This window comes from Trachurus japonicus, chromosome 13 (assembly GCF_045865225.1).
Source record: "Trachurus japonicus isolate A0001 chromosome 13, Traja_1.0".
Taxonomy (NCBI): domain Eukaryota; kingdom Metazoa; phylum Chordata; class Actinopteri; order Carangiformes; family Carangidae; genus Trachurus; species Trachurus japonicus.
Window position 1 is genome coordinate 30,811,834 of NC_140919.1, and position 26,044 is coordinate 30,837,877.

The following is a 26,044-nucleotide window of genomic DNA, read 5'->3' on the forward strand; positions in this document are numbered from 1 at the left end:
AAAGTCAGACTTTCAGAATTGACAATAGGAAGGTGCAAATTTAATGTGATAAAAAAGTCAATGCAATAAAATTGTATTGAACTGCCAACATCTTTCCTTTTTCAAAAAGAACTATCTACCGGGTAATGACCACAGAGTGCCGGACTCTCATCAGGCATGTACGTGGGCAGTGAAAACTTCACCTCCTCCTTTAACTGCTTCACCTGCTGGAGCAAGAATTTGCTTTCACATTGCTGTGTATTTGTAATGCTGCTTAGCTTTGTCTGAATGTAGCTGCTGCACCGTGTGTGTGTGTGTGTGTGTGTGTGTGTGTGTGTGTGTGTGTGTGTGTGTGTGTGTGTGTGTGTGTGTGTGTGTGTGTGTGTTCGTTCCCTGGTTTTCCTGTGATGCAAGAACCAGGACCCACTCACAGCTGGCAAGCATGCAAATATTGCCATTAGCTGCTTTCCAGTCAAGCATTTTCTTCTTGAGTTTTCATGTAGGGATGAAAGATCTGGGAGGGACTTTGTTGTCGTGCCTGGGGCCAAGAGGAAGGAGGCCTAGTCACTCAAGTGGTTTGTGGTGTGGAAATGTAGAAAAGCCGTCTAATGGACTCGCCAGCAACGCGCCACACAACTGCAGATGAGGCTGCATCTCCTGCTGCTTTATTGACCACACGATTTTCCTTATGTTATCTCAAGGCCACAGTACTGGTGGAGCAAAAATAACCTCCCTGTCATATACCTCTGCTGAAGCTGTTTACATATTCTGATTATCCTGAAATCTACAGCACGTACATCTTTTTTGTTAACTTGACAAATAAATAAAAGCCAGTTGTGATCCAGTTTGGCAGGTTTGAAATTGACACATAAACAGGTTCTGTTGTCTAGAGAGTTGACATTTGTCCCCCACTCGACCTGATGTCAAACATCAGTGTGTGCTCATAAACAAACATTTCACAGATACCACGTGGAAATAAATTAGCCTCTAAATGGCACGGAAACTCAACTAATTTAGAGAAAGAAACAGGGCATTGAGTCGTCTGTGTGTAACATGGTTCATTAAACAATAGGAACTCCTTACTAAAAGCTTTAGAAGACAAGGTGATTAGTGCTTTATAAATTACACTTATTATCGTTATTGCTGCCATTAGCAAGTGTTTCCAGTGGTACGTAGTAAAGGAAAAAACACATTTGTGTTTGTTGCTTCACTGTCACCCAACTGTGAAGAGTGAGAGTGAGTGGGAGTGTGTGTATGTGTGTGTGTGAGTGAGTGAGGTTGCACTGACACACAAGGCAGAGAGACACGATGGGTGAGACTAGACAAGATAAATCACCTCACACTTCTAAATAGGTGGTCTCTGACTCCCCAGGCTCTTCATCTACAGAGCTTTCACAGTGAATGTTTGCAGTGTTACACAGCACCGGCCTCACACTTAGTTTGGTTTGGCTACAGCAGAAACGGAAACAAGCAGGGAAGACAGGGGAACCTCTGCAGACTCAGTCGTCCTTCAGACCCCTCCCATAAATAACCTCCATTTTAGCCAACATCCTGCAGCCACATGCATAGACCAGCAGGCCTAAGCAGCCAAACAGGAAGGGAATATGCGTTTCTGATAATTTGTGGAAATGGGCTGAATGGGGGATGCTGATAAAGAATTCTTAAAGGGAGAAGAGAAAACATGAAGCATTCATCTACAACAGCAGTAGTGTTTATGTTTAAAACTGGTGACTGACCAATGTAAACCCCAGGAAATGTTTGGTGTTGGTGTAATATTCCTACACACTTATATTCAGTATGTCTCTCCTGATCGCAGAGGACTTTGGCTCCCTCCTCTGGAGGAAATGAGCATGATCCTGAGATGATGTTTGTGTCATTTTCTGAGGAGGAAGGCATAAACAGTTTGTCGATTCACGGCACTAATTTGGCCAAATCTTGTTTATGGTTTAGTTTTACGTTCTTAGATCTCTGAGGGGCGACAGGTTTAATTGTAACAGTCATGCCAGTAAAAATAGTGTATTTGTGCCCCTATACTGATGTTGAGATATATGTACACAGCCTCGGGTGTATGAAAGTATAACGTAAAACACAATATTAAACTACTTTGTCAAAAGGTGTCTTTTTTTTCAAGATATGATGATTTTTAAAATGTTGCCTGCTACAGGAAAATTCTGTGTCTTATGTTTTTCTCTTCAATTTCTTTTTCATTTTTAATATGTATTGACATGCTTTGGGAAGGATATATATTTAGTCAATAAATGTCCATAATATGATCATACACACATTCGATTTGTACAGGTGACAAGATACAAACAGCCATTCCTGCACTTCTTCTACACTTCTCTAAATATGTTTACCACCATATTTTAACAGGTTAAGTTAAACTCTGATTACACTGTAACAGTGTGACAAGATGTATTTAATTATAGAGACATGATTTGATAAGAATTTGTCTGGGACCATTGTGTTTACATTAAATGAACATCACATCACATTTTATGAATTAATGCAGAAAATGAAGATAATTCTGAAGTGTCTGGATACTTTTGTTCTTGATCCTGTATAAGAGTTGTTTATATATATATATATATATAGTCCCTGTGACAACTCAGGAGAAGTCACTACATTTCATTTGTATTCCTTTTACGATGCAGATAAATCCCTGCCTTCATATTCCAGAGCTCACAGAGCACTGTGATAGAGATTTGATGGTTTTATAGAAGCTGTGGCCTGAAGAGCAGAGGTAAACCAAATAGTGTATTTCTGATGCTGAATGACTTGACTGCATGAGGGAAGTGTTGACAGCTGTGAAAGAGCTGCTCACAAACACTCTCTTCATTATCAGTAAAGAAAATAACCAACAGAGGAGTCGTGCTGCTTGTTGATCTTTCCCCAGGTGATGGCAGGACGGTCTGTGGGATATGAGCTTTTACCCGCTGCTACAGCTCCTCTGGCAAAGATGAATGGCTCGGTGAAAAAAAAAAAAAAACTGACACGAGGATGAGTCAGCCCAGAGCGACTTTGTCTCTTTGTATTTGTGCAAACCAAGGCCCCCGATGATTCATGGGTGAAATCATGACAATTTCTTTTAAAGAACAAGATGTATGGCAGACAGAACCTGGAGAACTCTGGGTTTATTTCGGGATTAGACAGTGTTCAGGTTAAAAATACACAACTTTGATGTCATCATTCTCGCCAGTGAGTGCAGGAGGTAGAAAAGTGTATGATTTCTAATTCAAAATGCAACATCAAAGAAGGATTGTACAGTGGTGTCAAGGTTATGCAAGTGGAGGCAATAAAAGCAATAAGCTGTGCCGCAACTGACAACCTAATATCTTTCTCATCTTTGAAATGCACTTAGAGCAACCATTACTTTGAATATGGTGATGCAGGGATGTTGTCTGCCAGTGTAAATCCAACTCAGAGCCTCGGTAATATAATAACCCTATCAGATTACATGTGATGGCTGGCACGTATGCAGCCCCAAAAACCTCAGGGCTCAGGTGGCCACCAACCCACACACACACACACACACACACACACACAAGAGAGAAGAGACAACAACTTCCCTATTTTCATACTAATCTTCTTCCATTAAGTCATGTTCCATCCATCCACTGGAGAGATAACGCACACACACGCACACGCACCGGAACACCCAATTTCAAATCAGCACAACTAATGGCCCACAGCTAATAGGTTTACTTGTTTTTGTTTTTCTTGATTTATGAGAACAACAGGCAGTATGATAACAACTGTTCGCCATACATTAAACAAATTCAATCTCACAACAGAGTGTAGCTGAGACCACAATTAAACTTTACAAATGAACAGTCAAATCTGGCAAAACGTTGCATGTATCTAACGAAGAACAATTGCTTATTAATCTGTGCTGCAGAGTGATGGTAATTAAGAAATAAAACAGTTCAACAAGTGATGATACACCAAGCAACAAAACCATGTAGCACCACACATAATGTGGAGATAAATACTTCCTCATGAGGTGAGTAACAGAGACAGGAAAATGTAAATGGTAGCCTTTTTTTTTTTTGCTATGAATATTTTCTTGGCATGGCTGAAAACCATCACCCAGTCCCTGTGAAGAAAACTGCCACTGAGTTGTACTAAACTGACTTTGCAGTGAGGTGCGACGCTCTCAGCCCTCAAAGATAAAACAGAACAAACATTTCTCCTCTACACATCTTCAGCTAGTGTCCTGTCCTCCTCAGCTGCAGCTCCTGAACTGTAAAGAAACCTGCAAACTCTTCTCCCACGGCGGTGAAGTCAAACAAGCCTCTGAAACACTTCAGACCCCGGTCAGGCTTTCGTTCAGGGTGGAGATGTGGTCTGTCACACACAGCTGTCTCTGGCCACGGTGGACTTGTCTGGGCCGCTGGTGCAGCAGGAAGAGGCGCTTGGCTGCGGCTCTGTACTTCCTCGACATGAGGTTGTAGACGACAGGATTGATGGAGGCGCTGAGATAGCACAGCACCATGGAGGCCATGTTGAACTTCTGGCTCAACATGGCCGTTTCGTAGTCGTCCACCTGGGCGAAGAGGTTCCTGCCGATGTGGTACGGGAGCCAGCAGATGATGAAGGCCAGGACCACCACCACTGAGAGAGAGGAGAAGTTGGAGAAAGAAATAAGTTTCATTTAAAGCAGAAGTAAGCGGAATATTTGTGTTAATATAAGTCTTAAATAGTTATATCTTCCGACAGCAATCACTTATATAGAGTGTTTGGTCTGAAACACGGGTCTGTCAGTCACTCTGCTCTGCTGTACAGTAAGCCGAGGAGAAAACTTTCCTTGTATCCTACAACCTTTATCCAATGAGGAGAGAGAACGGCATAAAGGGGCGGTCCTCTCTGTGTGCAGCCAAGGGATGCGTGTGCATGTGGTGACGTAGGGACGAGGGCGGGGGCTGCTAACTCCATCGGCTGACAAGAAGTTAGCCAAAACGACCGGATCGCTTACTTCTGCTTTAAGTTAAGAAATTGGACAAAGCTTTGCCCATAATAAATATATTGTAAGCCTTGGGCCAGCTAGCTAGCTTAGCTTAGCATAAAGACTGGAAACTGGCAAAATCATCTTATCAGCACCTTAAAACTTGCTAATTAATACCTCTGTAAAAACAAAGAGACATTTCATGTTTCATTTTCCAAAGAGAATAAACTAAAGAGACACAGCAATTAGCGAGATTTGCTTGATTAGAGCTGCGTGGGATCAGCTTGATCAGATTACTGACAGCAGCATCTCTCTGGTAACGACAAGCGAGAGGATCAATACACACAATTATAGAAATATCCCCTGTGAAATAAGCAGAATTATTATAACTCTGACAGATAATATTGTGTCCACGTTGGGCTCATTTGCTAAGAGGACTGGCTTTTAGGATCTTTAAGGAGTATCTGATCTATGGTGCATGGTCACCTTTGACATTCATTAATGACTAACAGCAATTACAGCGACATCAAAAGAACTCCTTTCGCCCACGCACGGACACACACACACACACACACACACACGCTCACATCCTCTTTTGTTCCCTTAAGTGGCCTATACTGTAATTGGCTCCAACAACTCAGTCATATTCTCACAATAGACTAATAGTGAGCTAATTAGAGCACATGTGCAGCAGCAATGTCCACTGAGGTGAAAACATAACAAAAAAGGGGGAAAAAAGACAATAACAACAATAACATGGCTTTATTTAGCTAATGAAAGGCAGGAATCTGAGCGCTGGGTGAGGTAATCACTGAGTCACTGATATTGATCAAAAAGCTGCTGCAAAAATAACACCATCAATTTGTCTAATGGGGGCTGTAATTTCAGTCAGGATTATAAATGTCAATTTAATAATAAACCAGTGGTATCTATCTCTTGCCTCCACGAACCAAGTTCTTTGTTAATTAACAATAAGAGTTATCTATGAACTGATATGTATACTGTAGATTCACACAGCGAACAGATGTTCTGGTTGTTGACTTGGTGAATAAAAATACTGATCAATGACTAACACCTGAGATGCATGACACCAGCAGATTATAAAGGCAGGTGTCGCTGCGTGAGCATGTGCTACCATTAAGGTTGATGTATGGAGGCGTCTGACGACAAGCCATGCTGACATTCAACAAATGTAACAAATGGATACTAACGGCAGCAAGTCTGACGACGTGAGCTCTGTGAAGTGTGTGCTCAGCTAATGAACAGCATTAATATCCTAATGGATGCATCATGATTCATATTTGGACAATGCAGATCAGCCTGGCCAAGGTCTTATACTCTAAAACAAGGTTTCCTGCACAGAATGCCAGAGCTGCAAATTAAGTCATTCAGTATGCGCAGTGGCAGGACATGATTAGCCTCATACAAAACAGAGTAATTAACCAGATGACATCAACAACAGCAGACATGGCATCAGGTTTATCTTTCTCAACTTTGCAGGATAAAAGAACCATAACCTACCACATACAGAGAGCTGGGGTTTTTATCTTGAGTAAAGTGAAAATACATTGGGTTCTGGTTCTGGCTTTTTATCTGCAAAGAAAGTTTTGCATGCTGTCAATCCTGAATATGAAGAAAGCACTTTGATGCATAGTCACTAATGAACAAGTTTAACAAATTACAAATGTGACACTATTGTGGTGGTTTAGGTGAGCGCTTATGTGATTTTTGCCTGAAATCAGTGCTGCCTGAAGATGTGTGCAGAAAAGAAAAACCAATAAACTCACTCACCCAGAATCTTGACTGTTTGCCTGTGTGACCTCTCCCTGGCCAAAGCACACGGCCCTTGCAGGTCATTTTTGCTTTTCCACAACTTGCACCCAATGGAGCCGTAGAGGAAGATGAGGCAGAGCATCGGGCAGAAGAAGTAGGTGGTGGACACCCACAGCATGATGTGCAGCTGCCCGGAGCTGATGGCGTAGCCGGTGTGCTTGCACTGCCCCGTGTTATAGTCAGGGTGCGTGTCATTGTCGTACTCCACTCCGACCAGGAAGAGTGTGGGAGCTGCAGAGACCAGAGCGAACACCCACAGGGCGAAGATGATGTACTGGACCCGGCGTCTGGTCACCATCATCTTGCTCCTGAGCGGGAAGCTGATGGCCAGGTATCGCTCGATACTCAGGGCTGTGATGTGGAGGATGGTGGCTGAGGTGCAGCCTTCAAATATGTAGTGATAGAAGCGGCACACAGCTTCCCCAAAGAGCCAGGGCACGTACTTCCACAGGCGATAGAGGTCGAAGGGCAGGCAGAGGAAGATGATGAGGTCGGACACTGCCATGCTGGACAGGTAGAGGTTGGTGGTGGTCTTCATGTCCTTGAAGTGCTGGATGATGAGGATGGTCATGGTGTTGCCCGTCACCCCTACGATGAAGATGAGGATGCAGATGACAGTGACGGGGATGAGGGTGGAGGTGGGGAACAGGGAGCCTTCGTAGTGGTGGTCGTCTGCACCGTAGTGGTCTATGGCCTCTGCTCCACCTGCAGGAAGGTCCATCTGTGGTCTGGTCCAGGGCATGCCAGCATCCAGTATGTGCTGGTACAGTCAAGTGTGAAATCAGGACTCAAGTGCTGAGGGGAGAAAAATGAGACATTCAAGGACCAAGATTTAGCTTCTCACATGTGCTTTTAGCTTTTAAGCTGTAAACAGTATCTGTTTTAAATGCGCTTTACTTGTGCACATGTGTCAACTGATATCTTGTAGAAAAGTATATTCCAAGCTGTGAAACACCAACATAAAATTTGGAAAATAGCCATAACATAAAGCAAAAGCAGACTGTAGTAAAATAGCTTAAAAAAAGAAAACTTGCAAGTTCAATCCCTCTTTAACCAAAATAACATCCTGATATCAAATAAATTATTTTTTTTTACCTGTAAAAAGCGGGCTGGATCTTTCAACCTTTTAACTTTTTCTTGGTCTTTGTTGTGTTACTGTGTGTAGATGGAGCAGCAGCAGCAGCAGCAGCAGGAGAAGTGGCACACACACGAAGTGGCAGAGCAGGTCCCTGAAGCTGAACAGCCAGTTGAGCTCTGGAGGGAGACGAAGAAGAAAGGAGCACCTCCTCCACAGCACCCTGAGGAGTCGGGGAGCAACAATCTGCTCTCTCTCTCTCTCTTTCTGTGTGTGTGTGTGTGTGTGTGTGTGTGTGGGAGAAACCAGCATAATCAAATGATTATAGGATGAATGACAGTAAAAGGCATTAAATGGAGGGAATAAGATTTGAGGGAACCCCACCACCACCACCGCAGCAGATTGAGGATCACACTAATCTGGGCGGAGCACAAATACATAAGAAACATACACTATAACTTAATCAATGAATGTATCAATCACTGAAGCCCCGGTGTGTTTGCTGAGCTCTCACAAGTGGTCTGTGTATGTGCTCGGCTTCATCACTCCACACTCCCACCGGATCATCTCTTCCTTCCCACCCCCCAGTCACCTATCCCGCTTGTTATAACAAACTTCATCTCAATGATGCTGCTCAGAGAGGAATGCCACAGAGTTTGGCCAGGAACAAGACGAGGTCTAACAAGGTCAAAAGAAATCCCACTAACACTGAACCAAAGAGGATTAGTTGATTCGGTTTGAATTCCTGTTCCTGGTTCAGGTTCAGAGTCTGGGGTTCAGTATTAAAATATAAGCTCTAATTTAGTGTGACCTGCAACAAGTCAGTGCATAATGCTCTTGACTTCCCATCCCACTAATCCACAAATTTAAAGGTTTTCAGAGTGATTTAATGGTTTGGAGCGAGGAAAAGAGTCTCTCAGGCTCCGTGCTGCAGATCATAATGAAAAGAGGAAAATTGTTTCCTCTCTGTGTGGTTGTGTGGATGGAACTGTCCCTAATTTCTTTTACATTTTATTTATTTTGAAGGATGGCCTTCTCCCATTGGTGCATTGTGGAAGTGGAAGAATTTGCAGGGGTATATACTTTCACTTCCTGATCTACAGGTTTTCCTATATTGTGTCCGAAGCCTGGCGGACCTGCTGGATGACGGTGTGCTCTGTTGGTTCAGAGCCACCACGTCCATTAGATCTCAATGAACCTTTGTAACGAGAGTCACACTGACATTAGGGGTGTATTTGTGTTTACACTGAGCTGACCCACGGCCGGATGCACCACTCAAACCTGAGAGGGGGCAGCGGGAACGTCCCTCCTCTGTCACTGTTTACTCCTGTCAGGAGAGCTTGTTTGCCCATTTGTGTGTGTGTGTGTGTGTGTGTGTTATAGTATGTCTCTCAGCAAGAGCCAATGTTGCACACATGCTGGTGACTGAGAATAGCAAGCCCACTTTCACCCTCATTAATCATGACTCTCCTGCTTACACCACTAAGGTGAGCTTGTGCAACTCTTGCGTATCATCTCTGAGAAGCTTCCATTCACTACCATGATGATGATGGTGTTAAGACTAGATCTAGAAACTAGAAAAAGTGAAATGGAGTCAAAGAGGGAAAGAGGAATACGAATGAGGACGGAAAGAAAAGAAGCTACTTCTGCTTAGATTTTGGTCATGTGTCTGTCACTGATCCTCAGAAAGGGCTGTTATCTCTGACTCGGGCTCAGTTCTTTTATGTACTGGCACAGTGCAGCTCATTTAATTCATCTTGGTTAAAAAACCTTTGTTTGATTGCTCCTTTGTTTTAAATGTATTATAAATAAATAGTCTGATTGGAATTTTCACATATCCGTGCTCACAGAGCAATTCCTTTGTTGGATGAGATATTGATTACATTTTAAACTTTATTTACTTCACACAATCAAACATAACAGGAAATCCAATGTAATGGTTTTGTGAATTATCATAGTGTGTGTTTTGCATAATTATCTGCGCACACATAAAAACTAATATTTCTCCTGAGCCTTTTCAGATAATTCATTTGGAAATGATCAAGCAACATTTTTGTACAATGATTTTTTTCAGTTGTGTAACCAGTCAAGCACATATAAGTGCAGTAGGTGCCACATTATCTACTGTAACTGATAATGATGATGGTGGGACATGAAAACAAGGCTGAAACCTTATCTCCTCCACTATTTTCTGTATTTCTAATTTTCTGTTTATCATGGTGCTTATACCATGGTTGTGTTTTATGGGGTTAAAGCAGTGAGAAGAAAATAACAGTGGCATGGAAAATAAAACTTGGCGAATAAATTTGAACTGAAAAAGTAACACAGTAACATTTTGTTTGTTAAAAGATTCAACAGAAAAATAAAACAGTTTCAACTTTTTTCAACTAATTTTTCTTCTTTTTAAAAACTGTCACTGAAGAAAAGACAGAAATCAACTAAATAAAACTGGATTTCCAGAGTTTAATGTTTTAGTAAAACCTATTTTACTGTTGTTCCAATGCAACATTTTACAGTGCCATTGTTTCCTCTTTCAGTTCAGGTTGTGTTTTGAATGCCTCTGTTCAAACCCCAAACATGTTTGCTTTGTTTTTGGTTCACAGTCTGTTCTATTGGTCAGGAAAAGTCTCAGCAGCTGAGGGAAGCACTGCTGTGGATCCCTGGAGAGTAATGCGCCTCACACACTGATGTCCGACAGGTGACTACCACTAACTGTTGACGTTCAAACCAGACAAACATACCCCAAGCCCACACATGATTAAGAATTATAAATCTTTTATTGTGCATGGATCCTTTGTAGATATCATGGCTATACAGATACATATAGATACATACCTATGATTATACATTTTTCCCATAACGAACATTTTAAAGTGATATGTCTGGTAGTATGTATAATATAACAAATTTTCATTTTGGAATGTACGGTGTATGAGGTAACTGCAAACATTAAAATTACATAAAAATGGTCTCTATTTTTGTGCATATTTTACTCATTTTTGTAGCATTTCGTTAATCTCCCCAGCCAAAGGTAGTAAGCCCCCGGGTGAAGAGGTGTTAAAATGGCACACGTTGCAATCGCTATCAAAAATAGGAATTTGAATTCTTGAAATGACAAAGAGAAGACATTTGCAGAATGTCCCAAAGACCAAATCATGTAATTATCCAAGACGTTTTGCAAGGTACCTGTATTTCATTTTTATGGTTGCAACAGCAGTTTTCTGCCCAAAACCAAACAACACTAGACCCTACAGCCAGATTACCAGTGAAAACTCGGCATTAGCAATCTGTTACGAATACTTAACACACAGAGTAAAGGCAAATTTAGATTCACAGGAAGTACATGATATTTTGTATCTGCCATTTGCGTTCCATGATTCATGAGTACTCAGGATTTATTATTTTCTCTGGAGAGTATTAACTTATATTACTTCAATATTATAAAAAAATATACTTCACACATGTATGACCTGACAAAAAAAAAAATCAAAATAAATCAAAAGTAATACATAGAACTAGTTTCCATTTCTCTCACGATTACATAGGTTTACTAACATCAAATAAATGTTGCAAAAATAAAAGGAAATAAAACACATTTTAGTGTTTTCTAACACTAAAAGAAAAACATCAAAACTTAAGAGAAATTGAGAAAATTCTCCCGAGATTTTTTCCTCTCCAATTAAGGCCTCTGAAACAACTGGTACATACTTTTTTCAGTGTTTTTTTTTTCTTTTTTTTCTCATTTTAAATTTTTTTTCATTTTGTTTTTGCTGAGATAGATCAGCTGTTTCAGTGACACGTTAATGTGGTACTACAACTTTTAAAACACCCAAAACACAAGTAGGGCTTGCACAATCTCAAAGTGTGTTCTATAAAATGCATCACAAGACCAAGACGCAATAAGTCAAGGTTTTCTTTCACTAAGGTGCAAAATCAATTACTGGGGGGGGAAACAAAAAAAATAAAACAAAAACATACAGTTAAGCATACATTTTTTGTGCTGAACAACAATATTTCGGAGTAAAGCAGCTGCATGATTGTAAAAACAAGCTACAGTATAACTATATGATAGTAAAAATAATTAGAATTCACTGTTAGTTTGGTTTTTGTTTGTTTTCTAACTTTATACTGAGCATTTTTTTTCTCAAACTTACAGGTCCTTGTGTCTTCACTGTACAAAAATATACTAACATTTCTCCAGTCATTTTTGCATCCTTAAACATTCTGAACATCAAAAAGGTTGGAAAGTGCTAAATGAACGTTCTATAATGTGAGCAAGATTTTTCATTTCCGTCTTTCCTTCTCTCGCTAGACCCCAAAATCTCCAGCAGGGGCTAAAGTCCCTTCATCTAGCCCTGAAGCCCTCCCAGCCGTGTACCTCGGTGGCACAAACTACATACAATATACACATCTGGACACACACATCTCACTGTGCAAACACTGGCCCACCAGGTCCCAGGATCAAATAGCACATAGGCTAATGACACACCTACATACTATTTTTGGAACACACCTATCAAAAACATTTTCATACTGGACACATCATTGGAAATATAAATAATGACTATTTCTATACACACATATAGTATATATACATACATACATATACATAGGTATGTATGTATATATATACACAAATATATATATGTATGTATATATATATATATATATATATGTTTAAATACTGAAATCAACAAGTACATGAGTCGAAGCGTGTCTTCCGGCCAAGCCTCTGCCCAAAATAAACCAAATCCCTGCTCTTTCTGAGCTGATCGTAATGGAACAGAAATCTGAATTTAGCAACACACACCACAGACTTTGGGGGTGGGGGTGGAGGTGGGGGCAAGGCTGACAAAGGCAGGAGAGTCAGGAAGGCAGCACAGGTGCCAAATAAGGTGTTACATCCTCAACTTATGACTGCTAACCATCTCTCTCTCTCTCTCCAGCCCATCCTCCCCTTACAGCTCAATGCGAGCACTGCAGTTACTCTGCCGACGGAAAATGATACATAGAAAATGAAAAATACAAAAACCACAGAGAGAGGGGGGGAAAGAATAAAGCTATAACCCTGCAGCTGGGTGGCGCGTACTGCTCATTTAATGACAAAGTACTGGATAACAAAAGCGATGAGGATGGCGATGACGGCAAAAACCATGAGGAGGAGGAAAGCGCACTGCTCGTCCGTCAGGCTCCGTCTGGCTCGGTTGGACTCCGTGCTGGCCCTGGAGCCGGAGCCGGCCGCGCTGCCGCCCACGGCCACGTCATTCCGCTGAGGGGACAGGGTCACTGTGGGGCTGTAGGGACCGCTCAGCTCCGGGGCGTCCTGGCACTGCCTGATAGCACACACCCGGAAACGGTAGTCGCTGTTGGGCTGCAGGTTCTGCACATGGAAGGATGTGGCAGAGCCTTTGTAGGCCTGTGGACAGGACGGAGAAGACAACATGTGGTAAGACAAGGAGGGGTGTGAAAACAGGTTGTTTTGTAGATATTAAATCAATTATTTGTCTTTTTCATTTTTCTCTAGTTTCTCCATCATCTGACATAGTGAACTTGGTGAAGCTGACTGAATCCTCCCTGTGTTACTATTTCTAAACAAACTGGATGGGGTCAGCTTCCAGCTCGGTGTCAGGCATCAAGCAAAAACAGTCATGGATTCTTCTTTTAGCTGTGACTGTCTTCATTTTACAGACTGTTTTCTGATTAATTTGTTTGTGTTGTGCTGTTTGTAGCCTTGGATGGAGTGGGAAGCCATCTGCCTTTGCCGTTTACCCAGCTGACACACCCAAGAGTTTTTAGAAAGCTGCATGAAGCTCCTGTTTGGTTGCTAGAGTAACACTTTTCACTTCACTCAGTGGACTGACTTTAAAGGACAATTCTGGGCAAATTCAACTCGGGGGTGTATTTTCCTAACATTTTAGGTCTAAAAGAAGGAATCTGAAGATTTTCAGTTGAATTGCTCCTGTTTTGCGGTAGTTGTGTCTGTCCCCGCATCGCCACGGCAGCAATGAATGGGAGCGAATGGAAGTTCCGCTGCTTAGGCTGTTTACATCCCTCAAAGCCGCAATCTTTTTCCACAGACAGCGTCAGATGGCTACTCAAACATGCAAGAAGTTTATTTGCTTCAAGCAAGCCAACATGTTTGTAAAAGTCGATCTAATTCAAAGTCTCCCAGAGTCTCGCGCGAGACCGAAGTTACCATGCTCGGTGTATTCAGGTGCAGTCGGAGCTCCCGTTTGTGTCATAAACACAGGAATATTGCTTGAAGAGAAAATTCTATTCCACAGACAGCATCAGGTGGCTATTCAAACATGCGCCAAAAGGTTTTTTTTACTTGAAGCAAGTCAAGAGTTGATATTCCTGTGTTTATGACACAAACGGTAGCTTTCCGACTGCACGTGAACACACCGAGCACGGCAACTTGGGTAACTACTGCAAAACAGGAGCAATTCAACTGAAAATCTTCAGATTCCTGCTTTTAGACCTAAAATGTTAGGAAAATACACCCCCGAGTTGAATTTGCCTGGAATTGTCCTTTAATTACATTTAAATAATAAAAGTAGAGGTAAAAGACTAGTGGAGGAGGTTATAGGAAGCAGTTTCTGCTTTATACTAGTGTCAAATTACCAGAAGTGTAAAACTATCATATCATCTGTTACACCAGCCAATCAGCACACGGCTGCTGGGTGCAAAGACTTGGAAAATGATTAATTCCTCTTTCTTAAAACGTCAAGTCCAGGCCATCATGACTGACAGGAAGTGAACTCATGAAGAACGGCGGCCGCACTCCCTGATTCAATTGCCATGTATGATGTGGTGAGATTAGCATAAATCTGCAGTGGCCATTATTCTACGTTAACGTGGCTGGAGGCCACTGAGAGGGATGAATGTGCCGGCGGGGGCCAGACACCTGGGATACCTCATGGATCAATGACCTTTGCATAATGGGCAATTTAAAGCTAGCAGTGAGTAATACAGAAAGCTGCAACACCACGGTGAAAACATTAAGTCCCCCGGATCCATCTGCATCCTGATCTGCATCAAAAGGCCACTGTGACAAATGGCAGGTCACCTGCAGGTAACAAGCCAAGGACGCAAAACACAGACAGCGAGCGCAGCACAACCTTTCGCATGTCGGTACCTGTTTAAACTCGGAGTTGCCCATCATGCACTGCAAGGTGTAGGTGATGGGGTCCCCCTTCATGGGCGGTAGGGCCTCCCATGTGACTTCGCACGAGTTGTCGCCAAGACGCTCCACTTTAGGGGCTGCAGGGTGAAGGAGAGGAAGAGAAAACAGTTGTAATGAACTAATGAAGCCGGACATCAGACTTAAAACTTCAATCAAACAGTCGGATCAAGACAAAGGTCATTTCTAATGAGGAGGAATATTAGTAAGTGTAGTTTAGTTCCTGTCTAAATATAAACGTGTAGAAACAGCTCTGCCAATTCCATCTGAAAAGACTTGTCTGTACATGCTACACTGACTCATTTGTTAGAGTAACATGTAGCTGACCTCCTGTTCACTGCAGCTTCTCTCTGAAGGCCAGTAACACATTACTGTTGCTGAGATGTGTGAAAAACCCAGTCTGACATGTTATCTGTAACCTTGGGCCGTGTTTAGAAAAAAAAACAAACTCATTTGAATTCAAGACATTGAAAGAATGAAAATTAAAAAGATGCAAAACACTAGAGAGTGACTCAGCTGAATTAAATGTGAATTCAAGACAACTGCATGCGACTTTCCCCCATCAGCAGAGTGCCATGAGTATGAGTCATACTCTTCTTTAGGTAGGAGGAATTTTAAGCGAAAACAATGTGTGGTCGAACCAGATGAAAAAAGCCCCACTAGAACAGGGAGGGTTGTAAAACCTTTGCGGTATGATGATATTGGGCTTTTCGGATGCACAATGGACCAGTGAGTCTGAAATCAAACAGTTTATAGTTGAGGGTGCACTTCACCATGTGGGGAGACAAACAGTGTTGAGTAACAGTGACAAACCAACACATAATGGCCCGCTTCAAAAGAGGTGCCACACTGAGAATGAAACCCACGTCCTCATTACTCATTACTTACTCATTACCTCAACACGTGGGATCAAAAGAGGTTTTCGCAGAGAGACTACACCACGGAGCAGAACAAGCAGACTCATGATGACAGCCGGCAAGTGAATCTGCGCCTGCAGCGTCTTAATCAAATACCAGCCAAACCTGGGTCAACTGAGGTTAAAAGCTGGGCACACTGGCTGTCTCCATGTCAGCAGAGAGTGTGTGTAAAGATAATCAGAGTTGATGCACATCAAGAGAGAGAGGGGAGGGTTGGCTGTTGGAACAGAAAGAAAGCACGAGCTGCTGCCACTGTACCTTTGACGGGGGCTGGAGGAGAGCGTGGGGTGGTGAATGTGTAAACATTGGAGAAGGGTCCTTCGCCCGCCTCATTAAAGGCCTGGATGCGGAACATATAAGAGGTAGACTCATTAAGCCTCTGGACTTTGTGTGTGTGGCATGGTCCTTTATACAAGGATATAAATCTGCAACGACAGGAACATAGAGAGAGAGAGAAAGAGATAAAGAGAGAGAGAGAGGATATAATGAGCAAAAGGGTAAAGATGTCAAAAGGAAAATATGCAAGCACCTCCTCCGTCAGGAAATATACAGTGGCATTGAACACATCATCACTTCCTGTCTCCTTATAAGGCACTCTGTGTGGAGCACCACTTCCTGTCTTCCCCCTCCTCCCTCCTCCCCTCGCCTGACTTAATGGGCCACTGACCTGCCGCTCTTGTCCCCCATCTGCAGCTGATACTGGGGGGCGTCTGAGGTGGCGGCCTTTGCTGGGCCGTCGCCCCACTTGAGCCTGAGGGTCTGGTGGCTGAAGGCAGTGCACTCCAGGCGGGGCGGCTGCGGGGGCAGGGGCTTGGTCTTCAGCTTAAAGGTGTGACTAAAGGGGCCTGCTCCCAGGCTGTTCAGGGCTTGGATTCGGATCCTGAGGAGGTGACAAAAGAGACATGTGGACATCAGTGAGCTGTGAGGACAGAGCCGACCTGAGCAGAAAGGCCGCCAGCAGAATTTTATCTCATTGACAAGACGTTTATGTCCGGCCTCTGCTACATATACAGCCTCTACGGTGACACGATGAATGATGTTTTGGCTCTGGAAGCCAGCACTTTAATTCAGCCTCAGAGTGTTTGTATCAGAACAAGTCTAATGTGTAGAACCAAATCAATGAAAAAACATGTTTTTGGCCTTAAGCTTCCAGACTGCACTATACAAAAGCCACGGTGCAGTGTGGGCGGGTTTAAAATGAAAGGCATGTAATTAAAGCGATGTAAAATACATCCTGAACAGATGACATTTCAGATAAACAAGACCTTCATGAAATATGAATCCATGAAAGACACTTTATTGTATCTAACTCTGCATGAATTCAGTTTCCTGTTCTACCAGTTGGCTGGTGTTAGTTGAGCCAGGGTGAATTTTTGAAAACAAAGTGATGGTGTCAGGTCTGGATTTAACGTGTGTGTATATGTGACTAATCACATTTGGATCCAGTTGTCCCCTTTGACGCGTTTTGGTGCAAAGTATCACAGAGCGAGTTAATGTACAAATGTGCAGAGTGTGTCATTGATTTGTTCGAGACTCTGGACTTCTGAACGCTGAGATGTGACAGTTTAAAAACCGTTCGCTCCTGCCGACGCCTGCCGTGTCGTGCGGCACATGCGTAGTGCGACGTGTCAACACCCTGTGAGGCGAACGCACCTGTAGCTGGTGTCAGGCTGCAGATGCTGGATGATGTGTTTGGTGACGGGGCCGACCGCGATGGGCTGGCGCTCTCCAAGGTCGATCAGGTAGGAGGTGATCTCGGAGCCGTGGTCGCACGGGGGATCCCAGCAGATCCCCAGACAGGTGGACGGAGAGTAGAGCGGCGGTGGCCGGGAACTGCTGTCCTCCTCTTCCTCATCTTCGTCCGCATCCACGGGCGCCTCGTACCTTAGCAGCTGGGACTCCTTCAGGGTGTAGATGTTACTGACGGCGGCGGGCACAGAGCAGGGAGTCTGGCACAACACCGCCTCGCTGAAGGGCCCCACACCGGCCACGTTCACTGCCTGCAACGACGGCAACACACAAGAGTCAGCTGATCGAGTGAGTCGACGTCGACCATCTGTGATGTGAGCGGGCACGTGTGTAACGTCCTTATTCGACCACAAGGTGGAGTTCTGATGTAGACATAACTGGTGAGTCTTACTAAGTAAGTGGTTTTATTTTCCAGCCAAGTCCCACGGAGTGTAAAAATAAATACAATGACAAATTTGGGAAACTTGGACTATGTTGGCTGAGTTTTAATCAACCATTATATTGAAAGGCTGGTTTTACAGCCTGACCAGAGCGTTTATTATTTTATTTTAGGATGGTCTGAGCACTTGCACCAGACGAGAACCGCCTTTTTGTGTGTGAGGACCAGTAAGCAGCCAGAGTTCCTCCCGTCCACCTCTGTTGGACCACAGAAGAAGCCGCGAGAGCACAACACAGCATGGAACTTCAGCCTGAACCAGAAAGCGGATGTTTTGATGCCAGACTCTCTCTGCTTCCTGTTAGATAAACCCGGTTTTTACTGGTGACCATGTAATAATCCACTTGGTGCGATGGCACAAGAGAAATGTGGTCTAACCTGCTGCTGTACCAGTCACACAATGAAGAAACTAATGAACCAACTGTATTGCAGATAGAAACAGAGCCAAAACTCATGCGTAGCGAGCATTAAACAGTCATACACAGTCAAACTTTAGAAAACTAACCAGCTGCTTAACAAATTAAAACTGAGTCACCACTTTGTGCTGACGTGAGACAGACCGTGCGTCATAAACAGCTACAGGGACTGGAGTATGACATAGAGATTCATGAGCATGTATTTCAGCTTCTTTGAAACTTAAGCCTGCAACTGACAGGACAACAGAGACAGGTCTGTTAGCCCCAACAGTGTAATACTTCACCCACTGATCCACGATGACACGAGCAGAGAGAGATGAATGACGTATTCTCATTGGAAGAATGGGTCTCAAGTTATTTTCTGATGCATCACGCTGTGTGTGTTTTCCCCTTTTGTTTCCCTTGTTCCAGCCTCCGCCCACAATCCACCACACATACGATGGGTTAGTTGGTGATTTTAAAATCGCCCTCAAGTGTGAATGAGAGCTTGACTAGTTGTTTATCTCTGTCACATTAAACATAAAATGTCTATGTGGGGTTGTTGCTGTCAATTTCAAACAGAACTAGCAGCTTTAGTGTTGACACGTTGAGGAAACTGAGTAAAAAAAATACAGAAAAAATCTTTACCAATTAAAAAAAGGTGTGAAAACGGAGGTTGGGATTTGCATATGACATGGCTATTAAAATTCACCTCAGATCTTTAACAAACCCACTCCTTTGATCAGATTCATTTCCACAAACCGACAGGGAGAAATTTGGTTGTGTCAGTGATTTTATTATGAAATTCAACCAGTCTTACTTACTGTATAATGGATGCCCATGGGTTCCTCACACTTAACGAGGGGTTTTTAAGGTGAGAAATGACTAGCTTCTATGAGTTTTTAACAGTGTGGAATTAGCCTTGACGCCTATAAAATAAAGAGTTTGTTCTTGCTCACCTGTACTCGACAGAAATAGTTGGTTGCAGGCAGCAGCCCCTTCATTTCATGGCTGAGTCCTGGGCCGCTGTAACACACCTGCATGCTGCCCTCAGCTGCTCCCCACTCCAGACGAAACTCTGTCACAGGAGCTCCATTGCAATGAGGAGCCTAGAAGACAAATGGCGGCAACAACAGTGGCTGTCAGGAAAAGGCTGTGCAGTCATCTTTAATAATAACACAATGTATTTGAGTCATCTAACATATTCTGTGTTTAAACATGGGATATTTATACTTTGTGTGAAGCGGTCGGACAGAGGTGGAGTGGTTCTTACCTCCCAGGATACAACAGCACAACTGGGGGATTTGCATGTGGTGGAAGGAGCCTTGCACTGCTCAGGGGCCCCGGGGCCAGTTGTAACCTCGCAGCGCTCTGAAAGAGGCCCAAACTATGCACACAAAGGGAGAAAAAAAAGTATTAAATACAACTGAATCCCTTCTGCTCGTACTGGTCGATGAGTCTTAACAGTTGCTCTCACCCCAGCCTTGTTCGCTGCCTTGAGCCGGAAGCTGTAGGTTTTACCAGGCATTAAGCCTCCCACTGAGCAGTCTAGCTCTGGGCCCTGGTAAACCTCCCTGCTCTCCTCAGACGGCGGCCCACTCAGTTCTACACTGTAGCAGGACACTGGGCTGCCTCCGTCCACCTGAGGGGGACCTGGGAAAAAGAGTGCAACCAGTGTTTATAAAATCAATATAGTTAAATGAGGGCTTTCCATGAAGAAAAAAAAAAACACAGTAAGTTTACACACAAGAATGAACAAACAATACAAACTGCATGATTAAAGCTCACTGCCTTTGAGCTACTTTGGTAGACAAATAAACGCATCAACAGAAGCTTCAATACATCCCACACAGATTTGAGATGGTGGAGAATGACTCACCCCAGCGCAGTTGCACCTCCCTGGCTTTGGGCTTGCCCACCAGCCGAGGGGGCTGGCAGGGCCCTGGGGGCACTGCAGGAGTCTGGACCTGCAGGGTCTCCGACAGCTTGCAAGAGAAAACAACGCACCAATTAAACCCCAGAGAAAAATTGTCAAATTGACAATCTCACACTCCGCCTTCTTTTTCCCTCTCGCACAACACACAAACACGGTATGCAGATTGTCGTTTTCACCAGCTTATCTGACTGATTCAGGCTACAAACAGACCAGAGGGGAGACAAATGTGAATGCATTGTTCACAGCTCCGCCGGTGTGCGGAGAAATATTCAGTGTTCCTCACATGGCCGTGGATGAAGTTAGATGGCTTGTTTGGTGAGTGAATTATAGGTCTTATTTTTTTTTTCCAAACTTAGCCAAAAAGGCAAACATGTGAGTCTTTTGTCACATTGTGCTGCACCGAAAGGCAGGGGCTCACTACCGTGAGTCATGTTTCTTTACAAGCCCCATCATGAATAAATGCATGCACTAACAGCTGATGAAGAAATTAATGAAGAGCGTCTGTGAACTGAACTAATTAAGAAAAACATCCTCTGACACATGCGGGGAGGGTTAATCGATTAGCAGGCTTTGCCTTGTACTTGCACACCAGGAAGCAAAGTCTAATCTCCCAACATAGGAGGCTGGGTGAATGACAATTTCCTATTAAAACTCACCATAAATAGAGTGCATATCGAGAATTAGTCATGTCAAATTTATCAGATCAACCGCGGGATGTGGTGAGATTCATGACTGCCTGGCTGAACAATGACTGTATATGTAACAGCCGAGAAATGCATCAAGAACAAGAAAAAACAGCACATGATTATCAGGTTTATAGAGTTGCATCTGTGAGCTGAGTGCAGGAGCCAGTACGGGGAGACTGTGTTTACATATTGGATGACTGGGGTGATTCAGCTTTGCAGGTAAAGTCCATTTTAAGTTAGAAAAAGAAGCATAACAATGGTGGCACTTTAACACGTGTATTCATTAAAAATATACATTATGTGATTTCCTTTCTAAATAAAATAGTGACTGATCAACTGTTAGAAATCCTGTGGTGCAACACAAGGCCATGTGCGCGACTGTGTGTGCACGTGTGCTAATGCTGAATGACTCACCGGGCTCTGCCCCCCCTCGCTCATGCAGTAAACTCGCGTCTGGTAGGAGCAGCCGGGCTTCAAGCCTTCACACACATGCTCCATAGCTGGCCCTGAGTACACCAGCTCCCATGACAAACCTGGGCACAAAAACATTTGTATTATTTCAATAAACTCTGACGCATAATTTTTTATCTGAGTTCAAATAACCAAGCACCATTTATAACTTACCGCTTAAGCCCTCAGACAGTTCCACGACATACTTGGTGACTTCTGCTCCACCGTTTTCTTTTGGGGGCTCTAAATTTCAAGGCAAACACAAAAAAATATCATTGTGGAGCTGCACTAACGAAGCTCAACGTCTGAGTGGTCTGGCACTGCCAGCAAGCTCAGCTTTCACTGTGTTATGATTGGAAATCCACTAAAATGGGCACTGAAGCAAATCAGCCATCTACGAAACATGGGGAGAGATTTCATGACTCTGTATGATATCAAAGAGTTTAGGGAATTGACAGTTAGTAGGAAATATATAAATCTAGACAAAGCATGATTTTCCAATGAAACAGGCTCATTTTTAGTGGAAAGTAGAAATTTGACAATGTCTTCAATCTGCAGGCGTGTCTTTTCCCCCCTCCATTCTGAAAGCTGGAAGCAGGGAGCAAGCACAGCAGTGAGTGATGTGTTTGTCCAGTGAGGTGCAGTAAGGACTCATGCTGACGTCTGAATGAAGGAGAGAACTGTCACTCATGTATTGTACAGACCACTAGGAACGTCATCAGTCTCCAACTGATTCATCCGTGCTCAGGCAGAGCTCGGTGAAAAATGTGACACTTGCTTTGCCAGGTTGTCAACTACATGGAGACTTGAGTGTTTTGTTTTAATGAGAGAAAGGGCAACTGGTGGGGATGTGCTCACCCCAGGCCATCTTGAAGCTGTTGGGTAGGACTTTTCCTCTGATGACAGGCCTGCAGGGACTGCTGGGTCTGTCCGGCTTTGTTATGAACTCCACCACCGGGCTGGGGTTACTCTTCCCCTCCGAGTTATACGCCGCCACCTGGAGAAAGTGCATGAATGCAGGCAATGAGAAGTCATATTATTCCTTGTCAGTCAGTAAGGCCAAGTGTATAAAGGTCACTATGTTCCCTGATAACAAGCGCTGACTAGACCCGAGAAGAAGGCTAATGAAGGGATCTGAGAGATACTGTGAGCAAGAACGAGCAAAATGGCCTCAGACAAATATCACATTATCAAAAAGATTCAGCTCCTTAAAGCGGCGGATGCGATTCAACACGCTGTGGGCACTGCAATCGACAAAAATAAGGCAATAAGCTTTAGTGGCATTTGCGTTTCAGCGTGGCACATCAGCAGTTATATGACAATGTCTGTGCTGCCGCTGAGTGCAGCTCATCCATTCACTGTACCAAGACAAACCTGCACAGCAGCCAGCCTCCACTCACACTGCGCAGCTGGATAATTGGAAACGAAGGGAGGGGTATGGAGCTAGAACAGTCTCATAATGAATAAATGCACAAAAGAAGATTCACAGATGTATTTGGGGATTTAAATATCTGTGACTCAAAACACAAGTATCTTTTCAATACACATACAAATATGTTTCATTGTATATAAGTAAAAAAATATTCACAGATCCCCTCTTAGAAAAAATGCCAGGGGAGTCTCAAAAGTATATGTTTATGAATCTTATTTTTTATATGCAAATATATTTTACTTTATATATGGAATTAAACATATTTGTGTGTGCATTGAAAATGTATTTGTGTTATGAGTCACATATATATAAATCCCCAAATACATTTGTGAATCTTCTTTTGTGCATTTATTCATGATGAGACTGTTCTAGCTCCATAGTGGGGGAGGAGGGAGTCTTGTGAGTGACTAATGAACATTTCATTTGGGCATATGGTAGTTTATCTGAGTAACATAATACCTTCCTCAGAATCGTGTTAAAGGAAGCTGTGGTGTGGTTTTTCTGGCTATATCAGTAATGCTCACTCATTCTATCTATTCTTGTATGTTCATCAGTGCTAGATCACATGTTGCTGAAGGCAAAAGGAAAGCATTATGGACAGGGCAACCTTAAATGCCATTGTGGCAACTCCCATCTTCAGATAAATAACAGTTTAATTTTAGAGTAATAACACACCTATTTAATCTCAGCTGACATAAGGCGAGGGCGGGGTACAACCTGGATAGGTCTCCAGCCCATCACAGGGACAACACCCACGTTTATGGGTTGTTTGGAGTTGTTAATTAACCTTGAACTGCATAGCTTTTGGACTTTGGGTTTCCTCCAGGTGCTCCAGCTTCCTCTCATACAGGCACGGGAAGAATATGCACTTCACACAAAGGCAGGTTCGAACCCAGCATCACTGCTGCACTGTGCCGCCCCTATGTTACTCTATATCTTCATTATTATCAAGAAATCCCATTTAAAGGTCGAAACCTGTGATAAATTAGCCTGTCGCTTCATACTACCTCCGTCTGTAGCATTCAGTTGACTGGTTCCTGTTGAAAACGAAAGGATAAGAGATTTATCGTTTCTTTTTTTTTTTTTTTTTTTAAAGCTACAAAATGCCATAAACCAGCTGTGCACTGTATTTTCTGCTACTCAGGAGTAAACAGTGCATTTGTTTGGGGACTATTTTCACTGCATTAACACACACAGGGGAGTGTTTACTGACATAGGATGGATGGATGTGAGATCATCTCAATATCCAGTGGAAGAAAGACGTGTGCAGCGGTGTGGCTCATTGATACCTTGTAAATACAACGGAGATGTTTGGCACAGAGGCCTACACACAGGCAATACTTGATAATTGCATCAATTCATTGTTTGTTTTGCTCTTTCCGTGGGATTTGCTGACAATAAGAAAAATACAGAATATTACCACAAGGCAATAATGTTTAATGTCTTTTTTCCAGCTGTAATACATAATAATGGTATTACAGGCCCTGGTGTTAAGAGGATGGCTCAGACTATCTGGATATGTCAGTGCCTACGGGGTGCCAGCTGCAGGCAGAGATGAAAACCTCAAGGTACTTTTATCGCGAGTGCCTTTGAGTGTAATGACTGCATATGTATTTAGCATGAATGGCCTTAGTACGAGCTGAACAATTATCACCAGCGGCGTCAAAACCACATCACCAAGAACAGCTCTGAAATTTAAAAGCTTCCAATGTCAATAACCGATCCAGAGTGAGGTGCTTCTATCCCGACACACTTAACAGACACGTGGCGCTGAGGTTATGTGCCGCTTTTACAAACTCAAATTTAAGATGTTCAACACCTTTATAGATCTGCTTGGAGCTTATCCCTATGACACGTTTAAGGAGCAAACCTGTCAAAAACCAGCCGATCTGTGTTTGAACACTGCTAATAAAAGCAGTGAGAAAAAAAATGGATGGTGTCAGGAAAGATGAAAATGATGATGACGCTTTGAAAAATTCATATGTGCGGCGGGAGCATTTCATTTACTGTAGACGATTTGTCATTAATCTATGCCAACTTTTCTCACTGGAGTGCCACTTATTATCTGCTTATCATCAGGAGCACTGTGTGTCTCTGTGTGTAACAGGTCACCTGTCGCCATCACTTAGCAGAGCATCAAGAGTCAGGTCTTGAAAGAGAAGAGGCGGATGGAAACGAGAGGGTGAGAGATGCAGCCATGAAGAGAAAGGCTCTTGTCTCGGTTGCATCACTGCTAGCCAAAAGAAGCCACTGTGGCTTAGACGCTTTGCTTGAATAGTTTCTCATTGGAGCCCCAAATGTGTTGAGCTGTGGAGTCCCTCCTGTTTATGCTGTCAGTTGCTGTTGCCCACCGCCCTGCTGGCTGATTCCTGCAAACAGATGAGTCATAGGGCCACTGTGGGCCTCTGCACCCTCCCTGCCTGAAGCCTGTCCCCCTCACTGCACATACACACTCTGCTGCAGCCTAAATTAAACCCGTGGATCACCATCTTTGACTGCAGACATCGCTCCGTGTTCCTTACCCGAAACTTGTATTTGGTGCTCCTGTGGAGATTCTTAACGGTGCAGGAGAGCTCGTCGCCGTCGTAGCTTGGCTGGAAGCCATATCCCTGGGACAGAGACGGATGACGTGGGGAGAAAGAAAACAACCAGGTGAGCAATGGCTTACAAGACAACCATTGTAGCCCAGAAAACAAAGCTGTCTGTAGGAGACAAACAGCTACAGGGGGGTGAGAGGAACTTGTTTTGTTTTTTCCCTGGCAGGCCTGATGTCTGCGGCTGGGTGCTGAGGAGCTGCAGGCAGAGGAGACATTAACTGTGACGCAAACTGTTGAAGCGTTGCAAAAATTAAGATGTGCATTAGATTTTCTTTCCTTTTGAGAGGCCATACCAGGATGCAAATCAATGAGGAAATAGATGTCTTTCATGTATCGATTTTAACTGTGAAAACTCTTGCTGTAAGCTGCCTGAAGATGGAGTAAAAAGATATACACTTGGATGTATTGGATGCTAAGAAGTCAGGGCTCTG

At 43.3% G+C, this 26,044-nt stretch overlaps 2 protein-coding genes across 5 annotated transcripts in view; both read right to left on the reverse strand.

The window, feature by feature from the left end:
- Positions 1 to 3,096: 3,096 nt before the first annotated feature.
- mlnr (motilin receptor) lies at positions 3,097 to 7,552 on the reverse strand. The gene is made up of 2 exons (XM_085794482.1): positions 6,716 to 7,552; positions 3,097 to 4,593 (listed from the first exon to the last, which is right to left on the reverse strand). Exons 1-2 carry the CDS (start codon positions 7,497 to 7,499, stop codon positions 4,286 to 4,288), a joined length of 1,092 nt encoding a protein of 363 aa, XP_085650608.1. The 5' UTR covers positions 7,500 to 7,552; the 3' UTR covers positions 3,097 to 4,285.
- A 3,038-nt stretch (positions 7,553 to 10,590) lies between these two features.
- Positions 10,591 to 26,044, reverse strand: part of fndc3a (fibronectin type III domain containing 3A) — a 49,616-nt gene continuing 34,162 nt past the window's right edge. For all 4 annotated transcript variants that reach the window (XM_085795936.1, XM_085795937.1, XM_085795938.1 and 1 more), the window contains 13 exons: positions 25,539 to 25,625; positions 22,443 to 22,581; positions 21,759 to 21,827; positions 21,549 to 21,667; positions 20,392 to 20,497; positions 19,990 to 20,165; positions 19,786 to 19,899; positions 19,472 to 19,621; positions 17,586 to 17,932; positions 16,600 to 16,812; positions 16,191 to 16,357; positions 14,971 to 15,095; positions 10,591 to 13,248 (listed from right to left, as the gene is read on the reverse strand). In XM_085795936.1, the coding sequence (XP_085652062.1) occupies positions 12,925 to 13,248; positions 14,971 to 15,095; positions 16,191 to 16,357; positions 16,600 to 16,812; positions 17,586 to 17,932; positions 19,472 to 19,621; positions 19,786 to 19,899; positions 19,990 to 20,165; positions 20,392 to 20,497; positions 21,549 to 21,667; positions 21,759 to 21,827; positions 22,443 to 22,581; positions 25,539 to 25,625 (2,136 nt within the window). In that variant the 3' untranslated portion in view covers positions 10,591 to 12,924. The remainder of the gene's footprint in view (positions 13,249 to 14,970; positions 15,096 to 16,190; positions 16,358 to 16,599; positions 16,813 to 17,585; positions 17,933 to 19,471; positions 19,622 to 19,785; positions 19,900 to 19,989; positions 20,166 to 20,391; positions 20,498 to 21,548; positions 21,668 to 21,758; positions 21,828 to 22,442; positions 22,582 to 25,538; positions 25,626 to 26,044) is intronic.